The following is a 15,431-nucleotide window of genomic DNA, read 5'->3' as shown; positions in this document are numbered from 1 at the left end:
ATATTTTCTCTTGTGGAGCCGTAAGAGAACAGGAGAATCCCAAGTAGAGCAAAGAGAGCGATTTGCTCTTGTTAATGAAAAGTATAAATTTTCCATTTATTTGGAAGTGAAATCTTTATTATAAAAAGCCAGATATCAAAAAACATTCATAACATAACCCCTTCAGTGAATTTCTTAACTCCTATTTTCATGAGGTTGTGTTACCATGAATAGCTGAGAGTTCATTTATCATTTTGCATATCTGATCTAAAACTTGGAATCCCAAGTGACTCAGTTATATTTTTCTTCAAAAAAAACACTATGTCCTGGTAGCCTTATGTAATACAAATCAAATGAAGGCACTGAGTTGTCCATGGGTATAACATTTCACCTAATTTTAATTATATGTTAAATAAATACTAATTAACTATATTAAGTTTATATTTCTACAGCTATATCTATATATCTATATCTATAGAATTAGAATTAGAGATATAGAGATAGAATGATAGAGAGAAAGAGAGAGAGAGAGATGCATGTAGGCCTGCATTTTGATGATGGTCAATGATTTATCACAGTAGAATATAGTTAATATTCACTTTTGTTCCCTAAATATCTTTGCATAAACAAAGTTTCTAAGCTTGAAAAACCCCAAATTCATCAAGGAAAGCATCTCCCAAATCTTACAGCTGTAAGCTCATTTTCCTGGACTGTTATTATACATAATAAGAGACTTGATTTGACAGCTCCTATAATAACACATTATAAATTTACACTGGATATGTTTTTTCACCTTAAACTCTTGTGATGGCAAAACCATTTTTCTCAAAGCTGATTGGTTGTACAGGTCTACAACAGAGCTTAAATGTGACCTTGCTATCCCAAGCTTTCTTACAGGAGGAATCTTTTTATTTTAAGCCTTTTTGTTAAACAACATGACATCTTCATGAAGAATTTTTGTTTTATTTCCAAGAAACAAATGTGTCTTGCTCCTTGAGATCTCCCCGGCTTCAGCAACTTGTAGGCATTTCCACTGTAGACCAGTAAGACTATATTTCAAAGACAGGCTAACAAAGTCCAAGTAAAAGTTATTTGTTATATATTGGAGCTACTAGCTGGCATTGGGTGAGTATTAGAGATTGTCAACATAAATGATATAGTGCCAAAGAATGAACTTAATTCATAGATACTGGTTGACTTCCTTATTGCATTCTTTGATCTTGGTTGTATAGTCATTGCTGCATACTGATCTTCTGATAAAACTTTAAACTCGTTGGTTTATTTGGTAGATTTGTTTTTCTTCTAACTTTTCTTCCAACCTACTTAGATCTCATTTAACACTATGCTTTCATACATCTTCCTGTAGAGCAGTCAAGTTTTGTCAGCACTGCGTTAGAAATACCTCAAATACTGTTCCTGGGTCATTTTCTCTCTGATTTAGCTTTCACCCTTCTCTTAAAGCAATAGAAGACTCAGTTTGATTGTTAAGTCCCTCTAGTAAGGCTCTGATTGGATAAAATAACTAATATGACATGCGCTGCCTTAGAGCTGAGCTTTTGCTATTCATTTCATTTATTTGTCTCATTTCTGTGTTTGACCTTCGTCTTATACCAAATCTGTATTTTTCAAAATTTGAGTGAAAAATGTTGCTGCTCCAGCACAGCCATGGAGCCACTCTTCCTAAGCTAGATAACTTGGTGAGAATTTATATTCATTTTTTATAACACAGGTCACATATCAAACTAAATATTGTCAGAAGTATGCTTGAGAGGGTAAAACACTATTTAAATATGTCAGAAGAAACAAAGAGCATCTGAGTTCACAGATGGGACAAAGAAGTAAGAACTTGCATAGTCTCTGTACTCCACAGCAACCATTATGAGTGCTATTTTCAGTTAAAAATAAACTTTCATCCAATCATGAACTTCTAGAGAGAGAAGGAAACTATCAGTCGTCCAGTATAATATATTAATTTTACAAAAGAGAAAGTGAGTGGCATTTTGTGTTGGCAAAATTCCTACTTACGTGTGTAACATTATCAGGAGTCTCAGTGACAGCTACTACAGAGATTAAATGGATGGTTAAGTAAGAGAGAAATTAAACATCCAACTGCCCCCAAAATCTTGGGCCATGATCTTAGAAAGTAGATTTAGAAAGGAAAGCATTCACCAATATCCTCTTTATTAGCTTCCTCATGTTTTCAGCTTATGCTGAAGACAATAGTCTCAGTTGTTATTTTTAATTCTCTACAATGTCATGATTCTGAAAATCCTTAATTAGCAGTAAAGACATTTACATGTTACTGCTTCCTTTGTTTAACTGAACTCTCCCAATTTCTCTGATATGTAAAAGGTTATTGATTGCACCTATAATTTAGGAAAATGCTGAAGTGTCCTTTAATTATATTGCTCCTATGGGAAGCAAACAGAAGGGTGAGCATTTGGCTCAAAATACTTCTACGCACATTTCATGCCCAGAAAAAGGAAAGAGGAATGAAAAGACTGAGCAACTACTGGTATCTATGTGCTGGTTACTATGCTAGGAATTGTGCTGTATCCGATGTACCAAGAAATCAATCATTCTGATTAAAACCTTCATTTTCTTCTATTGTACATGCAAATAGGGCAGAGTTTTCTTAAAAAATTACACAAGTAAATGTTTCAGAAAAAAAAATTGTTCAAAGTTGTAACTACAAGTCTTAATTATACAAGGCTTGCGTAATTAACTGGAGCGGGATAAATGAAATCCATGAAAACATTCTCAAACTTCACACATACGTCTATAACTTCAATCTTTTCCTCTATATGTTCAATCAAAGTGTCTAACAAAGAGATAAAAATATCTTTGCCTATATTTTTCTATTTCTCTGACCAGCCCTTGAGCAGAAGTGAATTTTTAAAAGATAAAATAATTTTTAAAAAAGCAATAATAATAATAATAATAGAAACAATAGAGGAAAGAAGAAAAGAGTAGGATTCTGGAATATTCCAGCTTATTTAATTAGCCTCTACATAATGGAATGTTGTCTATGGCATCTTAGAAAGTAGCTAAAAGTACTGATTTTGGATTGCACCTTCACTGAAACTGAGATTATTCTGAATGGTGATTATAATCAGACATTACTATGCCATTCTAAACCAGCCTAGCAACAAGAACTCAAAATCAGCAATATTTATATATTTCAGGTAAACTCCTAACTTCTGACGTCCATATTCCAGTGCTATAAACCATCTCCCATCTTCTCAAGGATCAATCTTCTCCCTCCCTCTCTCTCTCTCTCTCTCTCTCTCTCTCGCTTCTATCTTTCCTTTTAAATTAGATCCTTTTCACAGTTTAGAACAGTATAAGGTAATAACTAGTAGTTTCTTAACGTAAAGTAAAAATGGCGGCAGAGGCCCCCAGCGTGGTCTGTTTCTACGCTCTCCTTGACAGAGCTGGGCAGAATGCCGCCAGTGAAATTATTTCATAATCCAAAAATAAAACCCAGTTTTGTATTCCAGGTACCAAGTAGAAAAATGAAGATTCTCCTGGTTTTTCTAGGTCTGCTTGGTAATTCTATTGCTATGCCAGTGAGTATTGAGTTTTTTAGGACTTGTCCTTTTGTGTTCTGTTGTTAAATAGCTTGGAGATAATTATTGGGTTTATTTCAACTTATGTTCTGAATTTGTCACCAATATTCTTTCACTTCCAGATGCAAATGCCCCGAATGCCTGGATTTAGCAGTAAAAGTGAGGAGGTATGTATATTCAGTCTCTGGGGAGAAGTTTTTGTAAGCCCTGTCCTGAGAGTCCATTAAAAAAGGGAAAACTTTTTGATATATAAAATTTCTTGAGAAAAAGATGGAGGGAGGGAAAGGGAAAATTTGAAAGACTTAAACTCTCAAATCAAGGCAAAGTAGTAATTTCATCAGCTCCATACTACCTATGTACTTCATTATTCCTTGCCAAGGTAAATGTTAATTTCCATTCAGGAATAGCTAATGTTGGCTTCTCTGCTAAGTTTTCAAGCTAGCAAAGGTAGATATTTGTACCAAGAGTTTTTAGAAGGTAGACACATAGGCATATAATATCTTCGACATGATTTATAGCCAAAATCATTAGCCAAATTCAACATACATCAGAAAGGAGAATCATCTTTTTCATAGAATTATCACATTCTCAAGTCCCGAATTCCAAAAGTTGAGTAGAACATTCAAAAACGTCAGAGTAGGCAAGATTTTTATTCTCTATTATTCTATATTGATTCTTCTCAAAATAAAATCCTGACTTAAAAATTAGTGACATGGGTTTTTTAATTGCATACTTATTTTAAACCCATGCATAAATAGTAAAAGATATGACTGTTGTACATTAAAATCAGAAATTCAGCTTATTTCTGGTGATTTGTAGATTGGTTAAATAATAAAATGTTTTCACTTTGTATCACATTAATGGATTCCTTTGGTCACAGATGATGCGATATGGTCAGTTCAACTTCATGAACTCCCCACATGTAAGTTCTGCTTTGTGTTATTTCTGATAATTTCTTCTTTATATATGGATAATTACATTATAAGGTTTGTCATAGCTAATAAAGATACCAACAGCTATCCACATGCTTTAATTACAATATAATCATTATAAGAGTTTTAAGGGGGAAATATCATTTTGCCTGTCTCCTTACCCCAGATTTTCTTCTTTTTCATTACTGTTATTCTCTCATGTAAAAAAAAATCATTTATTAATTACCAACATTCTTTGTATCCAAGAGAAATTGGTTCTGGGGAAAGATCACACAACATGTGTTCACAAATAATAAGGACAAAAAATACTCCAGGTGTGTGGGGAGGTAAATTTTATTTGGATTATCTTGAAAGATAACACTAAATTTATGAAATAAGTTTTTATCTTATCTAAATAAATTTCAATTATACTTACCACTAGTGCTAATTCTTAGAACCAACTAAAAATAAATCACGTATCAGTTGGATCTTTTAGCATAATTTTTCTGACAAAGTTGTATGACTACCATACTATATGTCACTTTTGACTTTTGTGATGATCGTGAGAACCATTGGGAGGAAAAATCAAGGACTTCAATTCAATTTTCTCTTCAAAATCAATTTTCTCTTAATCCTTTATTCAAGTCATTCTCTTTAAAAGCTTCTCACCTATAATCATCATCATTGTCAATTTTCAACTACTGATTGGCACAACTCTTTTAAATTCTCACTCTTGGTTTTACTGTGTTTAGCTCTGGTGTTAAACCAAAGCAACAATGTTTGAATGGGAACTGACATTGTAGGAGGTCAATTCATATATTAGTTTCTTCAGATCATGACCACCTTTGCTTCCCTTCCAACCTTGAAATTGTGGAGATTCTGATCATGAAAATGGAATTAATGAAAATTCACCAGTAACCAAAAACCATAAGTACCACGTAAGGATGTTTACACAACAGAGAATTTGTATTCTCCTCTCTTGTTCCTTGTTGCGTTTTTTTTCTGTTTGTCATTCTTACTTCATTTATCTTCTTTTTGCTTTTTCTCCTTTTCCAGCCTGTAACAAGTCACAGTTTTGAATCTGACACCAAGTCCTCTGTAATCAATTATATGACTTCTTATGGGAGTCAGCACTTCAGAGTTAGAAAATTATCAGCCAAATTCTTAAACTTAAATTTCTCACCAGTTCTGTCTTTTGCTTTGTTTGTTAGTTTTCTAGAAGACTGAAATTCATTTCTGTAAGACAATATTTAAAGAAATACTAAAGATCTTGAGGCTTCCATTGTTAAGTTTCATAGAATTTTTGAGATTTTGCCTGAGTTTTAGAGAGTGACATTACAGGCTGAGGAAAGCTGGAATCTCAGCCCTCCTATGGTTTTACTGTTATTTGCTACCCTCACAGATGGCACAACTGGGCCCCTTGTATGGGAATGGTCTGCCTCAGCTCTTCCCGCAGTATCAGATGCCCATGTGGCCTCAACCACCACCAAACACGGGGCGCCCACAGAAACCCTCATCTCCTTCAGCACCCAAACGCCAAAAGAGCAAAACTGATCAAGCCCCAGAGACCCAGAAAACCAACCAGCCTCAACCAAAAAAGCCACCACCAAAGCGGCCTTTAAAGCAGCCATCACCTACCCCAGCACAGCCAGAAGAGGAAGCCCAGCCACCTCAGGTGAGGCTTGCCCAGCAAAATTCCAAACCAGAGTCAACAAATGGGCTCAGAGGGATTTGGAGAGCCATACCATCCCCACATACACACTTTCTCCAATGTTGCTCAAGACACATACTGCTATGTATGAAATAGAATCTTCAGTTTTGCCACTTTCTTCTAACATGATGCTCCACTGCCTATCCAGAATTGTCTGCCAAGTTACCCCAGCCTTTGTTTGATTAAAAATTACCAACATATGTATATATCTATATACAGATAGATAGATACCAAAAAAATTGTTTTAAATCTTTAAAAAAATTACCAAAATACTGTTGCTTTAAAGAAGCTCTTTTTATTTTTATTTACCATGCAGAGGCAGCATGGTATTGTAACATAAGCACTAACAGAAGAATCAGGGAACAGAGATTCAAGTTCTATCCCCAGCCCTTATTACTTGTGTGATCTTGAGCAGTCACTTTACCTTTCTGGGCTACAGACTCCCCATGAGTAAAGAAACAATTTCTAAGTCTCTTCCAGATCTATGCTTTGATGATCTCAAATAGTGCCCTGAAAGGTAACACTGCTTCCGGTACTTCTGGGTGGCATAAATAATCCTGACTTAAAGGAAGAAGATGTGCAAATGGTTTCTCAAGATATCATCCAACGTGGAGCTTCCAAAATGCTGTCTCTTAGTCGATTAACAGACACTATTTATTTATTATCAGACACTATTACAGATAAGAGAACACAAAATTAAATGAAAAGACACTCCTAGACCATTTACCAACTGAGAGATTTTGGGCAAGTGACTTAACTTCTCTGAACCTCAGAATCTTCAGTGAAAAGGAAATAATGTCTTCAGCACATGTCTTCTAGGTTTATATGAGGATTAAATAAGTTGACCACTACAAAATGCTCAGTACAGTACCTAGAACATAAGTGTTCACTAATACTAATTGCTATTATTATTATCATTATCATCATCTCAGCCCTAAAAATAGAAAATTGCAGTTTAATGCAAAGGGAGATGCAGACTCTCAAGTTTCAAACAATTGTATTTAATAGGTTTGTTTCATTTTCCATTTATCTTTCTCACTTCCACATCACTATGGTTCTTTCTTTCTCTTCAGGCATTCCCACCATTTGGCAATGGGCTATTTCTCTATCAACAGCCACCATGGCAAGTTCCACATGTGAGTTTTTTCTTTATACTAGAAGTGAAAAATAATATTAACAGGTCATATCTCAAACTAATATGAGTTCATACTCTCTAAATGGAATCCGTATGCCAGTCAGTAGAGAGTATGAAAAAAAAATCATCACATCATTAATCATGTAGGGAAAAAAATTTTTAATGAATATTTTACTCAGACAAATTGGAGACATGAACAATCACCAAACAACTACTAATAACTTAGTCAATGAATTAATTTTAAAGGATTGCACTATTTCGCTACTATTCCCCCACTTCCCTAAGAGATTAGAAAGCACAAAAATTATCTTCATTTAATGTAAAGGGGAAATTGAGACAAAATGGAGTTTGCAAATCATGAGATACGCTATGCTTAGACTAAGGTCTTTCTATCTTTTATTATTTCTTGCCACAGATACCTCATTATAAAGAATATTGCAAAATAGTATTTATGAGAATCCTTTAAAGTTTAAAATCATTAGAATAAAACTATTGAAATTGCATCACAGGCATTAAAAATATAAATCACAAAATAAACTATTTGACGTAAAGAAAAGTTTAAAGGCCAGTTGCTATTAAAATACCAGAAACAACAAATATTTGATGACTTTTTATTCAGCTATGGCACTGTTGTTGTTGGGTTTTTTTGTTTTTTGGTTTTTTTGGTCTATCATTCTATAATCAAGACACCTTCTTATCAATAAGGAACAATTCATTTCAAGGAATAAGAGTTCCTTACTTTTTTTCCTTAAAAGAGTGTCTTCCTTTCACTGGCCATACTGAACTAAAGAAACTAAGGCAGTACCAGGTGAAGATTTAAAAAACAGATAAGTGTAATTCTTATGCTGAACTATTACATCATCCACATAGGACTTCCTGAAGGTCTGCAGGAGTTGGACTGATTTCCTGAACTCTCTCCCCTGATCAAACATTCAGCCTCCAAGTTTGATTAGGAAAATAAACCTTGGTCAAATAAAAAAGTTATCGTAATAATCCAGGAGAATTGGTGGTTTGTCATCCTAAATGTGACATAGACTCTCTGAAAATAGCGTCATTATTTGATCTCCATTATTACATGTTCTAATATGGATGTTTGGATCCTAATAACACTCAAATCACACTCTGTGTGTGTGTGTGTGTGTGTGTGTGTGTGTGTCTGTGTGTGTCTGTGTGTTGGAGCCCATGGGATGGGGTGACTGCTAGGATACACAGCCATACATGGTATTTTGAATAAGATAATCTAGAATTCAGCTGAAACCTTTGTATTTACCAGTATTCACTGATGGGTTATAATTTTAATTAATAGTAGACTGTGAGAGATAATGACTCAAAAGCTAAAAACTAATAATGCTAACACCCAGTCACTGACTCGAACTCTTTTAAGACACCCTGAGTCTTACAAACAAATGGTAGCATAGAACGTGGTTTCCTCTTGCATTCATTGTGGTGTTTACCTTTCAGAGGGTACCACCAGGTTTCGGACGTCCACCAGTCAGCAATGAAGAAGGCGGGGTGAGTACAAGTAAAGCTACCTTCTCCCCATTAGTCTCTGATTTTTAATTCCTATCTATTCAAAATGTTAAATTTCAACACATGAATTTGTAGCTCAAGTGCCCATGATATAAGAAAAACATCCAGTAACAAATATAAATGTGATACATCATTTCTCCTCTATAGGTACTGACCCCTGTCCCTCCCTCTCTCCCTCCTTTGTCCTTCCTCTCTCTCCCCGTCCCTTTTTCTCACTTTTTCTCTCTCTAAAAAGGCTAACCTAATAACCTTTGCTCCAGGTTGGTACTGGACTCTAGACAGTGATGGGGCAACTAAGAGAAGGAAGTAAATACATTCTAGAAAGTTATTCCTAGAAGGGAATTAAGTAATCATCTAACTCCTTCATTATACAAATAAATTGAAGCCCAAAGAAGATAAATTACTATTCAATTTCGCCCACTTTTTGCCTTTTCCATTCATCTGTAGAGAGACATTTAGATTCCATTGTGAATATCTGCAGTAGTAGTTGTGATTTGCACCTGCACAAAGTACAAGGGGGAGGAAATGAGCCTGGATGTAATAATTATGGGCCAGATGATTATAAAAAATTATTATTGGTGGTGGTGGTGGTGTTATATAATGTACAACATTTGTTAGATTCTTACTAAGTGCCAGGCACTGAGCTGTACATATTTATCTCTCTTTTGACCCTCATGGCAACTTATAAGATAGATATTATTTTATTACCTTGAGTTTACAAATAACCAAAGTTATAATAAACTGAGGTTAGCCCAGGATCATACTATTAATAGTGATGAAACAGGGATCTTAACCCATATCTGCCTACAGCTCCACTCTTTAGACCATGCTGTGCTGCTTTGTATGTTGTGCTATGGGATTTAGAGTGTCTCCTGTAAGGTAAGGGCAACTTTAAATAATATTTAAAAAGGAAAGTGACATGGGGTGCCTGGGTGGCTCAATCAGTTAAGCATCTGACTCCTGTTTAGGTGATGATCTCACGGTTTGTGAGTTAAAGCCCCACCTCCGGCTCTGTGCTGACAGCGCAGAGCTTGGAGCCTGCTTCGAGTTCTGTGTCTCCCTCTCCTTCTGCCCCTCCCCTGTTCATTCTCTCTCTCTCTCTCTCTCTCTCTCTCTCTCTCTCTCTCTCTCTCAAAAATAAATAAACATTAAAAAAAATTTTTTTAAAAAGAGGAAAGTGACAGAAGGTTCCCCCAACCTCTACTGTTCTGATAGCAATGGAGAGGAAAGTACAATTACACTCAGAGTAACCAGTAAGAAAACTATTGCAGCAGTTCAAGAGTACTGGGGATAAAAAAAAGAGGGGACAGGATGAAAGTTCAGATTTTATAGGACTTGGTTATTAATTGGCTGGGGGAAATAGAGGAGAGTAGAAACCTGGGAAACTGGGTAGATAGTGGTGAATGTTGCTTAGATATATAGAAAGTTGGAGAAGGAAGTTTGGGGGCAGATAGGTCCAATTCTGGGTACATTCAGTTGGAGGTGCCCAATGAGATCTTTAGTGACCCAGTCTTGCTGTTTCAGCCTCAGGACATAGTGTCATGGGCCAGACTTATGGCTTTGGGAGTCACTGATATATATCTGCATTGAAAAAAAATTGGCCTGCAATAGATTACTCAAGGCAGATATGTAAAATGAGAACAGAAGAATTAGAAGGACAGAAAATGGAATCCTTTAAAAAAAAACACCCCTCAGATTTAGGGGTCAGGACTAGGAAGACAAAACTAAGAAGTGAGTCAGAAAGTTAAAGTACCAGAAGAGAAAACTGGAAGGGAGTTGGGTCATGGAAACCAAGGAGGAATTAACTTTCAAGAAAGGAAGCATAGTCAATGGTTTTAAAAGAAGCATGTGGCTCATTTCCCTATCACATTAAAAAAATTCCGAGCAACACCATGGTGCAAAACAAAGAGTAATTACCAATTTCCATCTTCTTCCCTACAGAATCCTTATTTTGGATATTTTGGATATCAGGGATTTGGGGGCCGTCCTCCTTATTATTCAGAAGAGATGTTTGAACAAGATTTTGAAAAACCCAAAGAAAAAGATCCTCCTAAAGCAGAGAGTCCAGCCACTGAGCCCTCGGGTAATTCAACAGGTCCTGAGACTAATTCTACTCAACCAAATGCACCTGGAGGGAGTCAGGGCGGAAATGACACCAGCCCAACAGGAAACAGTGGCCATGGCCCAAACACTGTGAGTAATCCTACAGCTCAAAACGGGGTTATCTCACCCCCTACAGTTAATGTTTCAGGCCAGGGAGTACCAAGAACTCAAATCTCATGGGGACCAAGTCAGCCAAATATTTACGAAAACTATCCAAATCCTAACATCCGAAATTTTCCTGCAGGAAGACAATGGCGTCCCACTGGTACTATCATGGGGCGTAGACAGAATGGGCCTTTTTACAGAAATCAACAGGTTCAAAGGGGTCCTCGGTGGAACTCCTTTGCTTTGGAAGGCAAACAAGCATTTCGTTCAGGAAATCCAATTTATCGCAAAGCTTATGCTTCTACTGCAAGAGGCAATTCTCCCACTCATGCAGGAAATCCAGGAAATGTCAGAAGAAAGCCTCAGGGACCAAATAAACACCCTATGGGAACCAATGTTGCTCCTCTGGGTCCCAAACATGGTACTGTTGTCCGCAATGAAAAAATCCAAAATCCAGCAGAGAAACCAGTAGGTCCAAAAGAAAGAATAGTCATTCCTACAAGAGATCCATCTGGCCCCTGGAGAAACTCTCAAGATTATGGAGTTAATAAATCAAACTATAAACTGCCTCATCCTGAGAGTAACATGCTAGTCCCAAATTTTAATTCTGTTGGTCAACATGAAAACTCTTATTACCCAAAAGGAGAGTCCAAAAGAGCCCCAAATTCTGATGGACAAACCCAAAGCCAGAATTTGCCCAAAGGGATTATTTTGGAGCCAAGAAGAATCCCTTATGTATCAGAAACTAATCGACCAGAATTAAAGCACAGTACGTATCAACGTGTATACCCTGAGGAAATCCCTTCCACTGCAAGAGAACATTTTCCTGCTGGAAGAAATATTTGGAATCATCAAGGAATCTCTCCACCTATTAAGGAAGATCCCAGGATGCAGGAAGAACACTTACTTCATCCTTCTCATGGCTCAAGGGGAGGTGTTTACTACCCTGACTATAACACTTATAATCCCAGGGAAAACTCACCATACCTTAGAAGCAATACATGGGATGAAAGAGATGATTCTCCCAATACTATGGGGCAACCCAAAAATTCACTGTACCCCATGAATACTCCAGACCTGAAAGAAACAGTCCCTTATAATGAAGAGGACCCAATTGATGCAACTGGAGATGAAACTTTTCCAGGACAAAGTAGATGGGGTATGGAGGAGCCGAGCTTTAAAGAAGGGCCAACAGTTAGGCACTATGAAGGCGAGCAGTATACCTCAAATCAACCAAAAGAATACCTTCCCTATTCCTTAGATAATCCATCAAAACCCAGGGAGGATTTCCCTTATGGTGAATTTTATCCCTGGAACCAAGATGAGAATTTTCCATCATATAATACAGCTCCCAGTGCACCATCACCTGTGGAGAGCAGGGGCTATTATGCTAATAATGCTGTTGGACAGGAAGAAAGCACTCTGTTCCCCTCTTGGAACTCCTGGGACCATGAGATTCAAGCCCAAGGGCAGAAAGAAAGAAGACCATATTTTAACAGAAACTTCTGGGATCGACCAACAACTTTACACAAAGCTCCCCCTAGTCCACCTCATGAGAAAGAGAACCAGCCTTATCCTAGCAATTCCCCAGCTGGGCTTCAGAAAAGTCCAACGTGGCATGAAAGTGAGAATTTGAATTATGGCATGCACATTACTAGGATAAATTCACCAGAGAGAGAACAGTTGGCTTTCCCAGACTTAATTCCTCCAAGTTACCCATCAGGTCAAAAAGAAGCACATGTATTTCATCTAAGCCAGAGAGGCCCTTGCTGTGCTGGCAGCTCCACAGGACACAAAGAAGATCCACTTGCTCTACAGGACTACACTCCATCCTTTGGTCTTGCACCAGGGGAGAACCAAGACACCAGTCCTCCATATACAGAAGATAGTCATACTAAACATGCAAGACACACCATCTCCCCTCCAAGCAACCTACCTGGCCAAAGAAACAGCTCAGAGAAAAGACTGCCTGGAGAAAGTGAAAACCCAAGTCCTTTTAGAGATGATGTGTCCACCCTGAGGAGGAACACACCATGTTCCATGAAGAATCAGCTGAGCCAAAGGGGAATTATGCCCTTTCCTGAAGCCAGTTCCCTTCAATCAAAGAATATGCCTTGCCTCAAAAGTGATCTTGGAGGAGATGGGGACAATGTTTTGGAACAAATATTTGAAGGCAACCAGCTCAATGAAAGAACTGTTGACCTTACTCCTGAGCAGCTTGTTATGGGTACACCTGATGAAGCCCCCAATCCAGAAGGAATCCAAAGTGAAGTACAAGGAAATGAGGGTGAAAGGCAGCAACAAAGACCATCAAGCATCCTGCAGTTACCATGCTTTGGCTCCAAATTGGCAAAGTATCATTCCTCCAGCACTGGAACTCCATCTGGCATTGGAAGGCAAGGCCCATTTGATGAAGATCCGATTACGCCTACTCAAAGTCCTAACTCATTGTCTAGGTTAGCTACTGGGGCACAGTTTCAGAGTATAAATGTAGACCCACTTAATGCAGATGAACACATTTCATTTGATTCCCTTCAAATAGAGACCAATCCACAGGACCATGTGCAAGACTGCTTACTACTTCAGGCCTAGGGATTATCCCAACCAACCATTCTTTGGGGAAGAAAAATACCTGATATTCTATATCTGATATTCTACAGTGGTTTCCCAACTTTTTCTCCCAACCCTCTTGGTTATCCTTAAGTTTTTCCCCATTCCAAAAATAGGAGTAGTGGCCCAGGTGATGCTGGTGAGATTGGGCCCTTGGGGGTTGATAGATTCAGTACTGTCACTAATTAGCACAGACCTTAAAAAGCAGCAGAAAGGCTATGACCTTCATCCTTGAAACGTGGAAGCCACTTGTCTGGGTCAATTTCTCTTTGTTTGCTGAATCTTCCCTTTTCTCTCAAAGTTCCATACTTGCAAAATTCTCTGGTTTTGCAAGACAGAAAGGCAGATGAAATTTCCATTTTATGTATGGAGATCTATACATCAGTATAATCCAAATGATTGTACACTTTTTTCTTGTGTTGGTCTTTCTCAGTTTTTTTTTTTTGCCCTAGTTAATATTCTTTTGACACCTTTTTTCTTCTACTACTTCTCTCTTCATCATTTCCTCTCTTCCTTCTGTCTTTTTTTTCTGTCAACTGTTCTGTATTTTGCTTCCTATTTTTGTCTTCCCTATCTTTCCCACTTTATGTCACATCTTACATACTAAGCAATCTTCAACCCTCACTAGTCTTTATGTCTACCTTTTTCATTATGTTTTTGCCTCTTCCCACCTTCCTGTTCTCTCTCCTAATGGGTCGCTTGTCAACCAATCCTTTTCTTCTCTGAATTTTATATTTATCTTTTTCACTGCTACCCCATTTTCATATCTTAAGACCACATATCTCTGTTCCTTTTTGTATTCACTCTCCAAATCCTACCTTCATTTTTTGACCCAGGCTAACCATCATTGTAGAATATATTTCAGAAATAGGAGACACTGGTACCTACTCTCGTTTTTAATTTTTTTATGGCCTTTACCAGGTAGATACAGCTTAGCCAGAGGAAGACATTCAAGAAGTGTGGGGAAGACATGCTAGTTACCTAGAACTAGAGGCCTGGAGACAAGGCTTAGGAATGTGGGGAGGGAAAGACTGCAACTCTGGGACTGAGCACCCAGATTCAAAGTGTGGGACTTGGGGTAACTGGGTGGTTCAGTTGGTTAAGCATCCGACTCTTGATTTCTGCTCAGGTCATGATCTCACAGTTCGTGATTTTGTGCCCCACGTGGGGCTTTGTACTGACAGTGCAGAGTTTGCTTGGGATTCTCTCCCTCTCTCTCTCTCTCTCTCCCTCCCTCCCTCCCCTGCTCGCTCTCTCTCTCTCGCCCTCTCTCTCTCTCTCAAAATTAATCCATAAACTAAAACAAAGTGTAGGACTTGCCACACCCCATCACCAATGCATACTCTGCAGGATTTGGAGAGTACATTTTAGGAAACACCATCCTAACCAAATAAGAGAAACATCCAATGGTCAGTTTTCCTTAACAGCACAATATAAATGATTCTACCAGTGTATGCTACTACCAATGTAAAGACTTATTCTTCATGTCCTAGCAGAATTATTTGCAGACATATTTTCTTTGTATCCTGATTAAATGGTGTAAATTATTTTTAAAGTAGATATCTCTGTATTTCCTTGCTTAGAATATATATCTAGGTATTTTGTTTTGTTTTTTAATAACAGCATTTTGGCCTACTATCTGTCTATTCCTTCTTAGAGGGGGAGAATTCTCAGAATTATCTAGAAAGTTACTTCCAACTCTAAGGAGTTTCTTAGGAGAAGATTTCCTGGGACAGATTTCATAAGAAGATCTCAGAAATTTGAGAATATACAATGTT

General features: G+C 37.5%; 1 protein-coding gene across 1 annotated transcript; it reads left to right on the top strand.

The window, feature by feature from the left end:
• Positions 1–1,622: 1,622 nt before the first annotated feature.
• ENAM (enamelin) lies at positions 1,623–13,635 on the top strand. The gene is made up of 8 exons (XM_043554749.1): positions 1,623–1,676; positions 3,480–3,548; positions 3,671–3,715; positions 4,429–4,470; positions 5,862–6,134; positions 7,244–7,306; positions 8,767–8,817; positions 10,777–13,635. The coding sequence occupies exons 1-8, from the start codon at positions 1,623–1,625 to the stop codon at positions 13,633–13,635; spliced, it is 3,456 nt and encodes a 1,151-aa protein (XP_043410684.1).
• The last annotated feature ends 1,796 nt before the right edge of the window (positions 13,636–15,431 follow it).

The sequence above is a fragment of the Prionailurus bengalensis genome, chromosome B1, assembly GCF_016509475.1.
Source record: "Prionailurus bengalensis isolate Pbe53 chromosome B1, Fcat_Pben_1.1_paternal_pri, whole genome shotgun sequence".
NCBI lineage: Eukaryota > Metazoa > Chordata > Mammalia > Carnivora > Felidae > Prionailurus > Prionailurus bengalensis.
Note: the sequence above shows the minus strand (reverse complement) of the source record. Positions and strands in the feature narration are given on the sequence as shown.

What these genes read in the sequence shown, in the direction of transcription:
- ENAM (XM_043554749.1), top strand. Translation starts at nt 1,623, where the DNA reads ATGTTGCTGCTCCAGCACAGCCATGGAGCCACTCTTCCTAAGCTAGAT. An exon ending in TTAGCAGTAAAAGTGAGGAG is followed by an intron (nt 3,716 to 4,428) that starts GTATGTATATTC and finishes CTTTGGTCACAG; the next exon opens with ATGATGCGATATGGTCAGTT. An exon ending in TCAGCAATGAAGAAGGCGGG is followed by an intron (nt 8,818 to 10,776) that starts GTGAGTACAAGT and finishes TCTTCCCTACAG; the next exon opens with AATCCTTATTTTGGATATTT.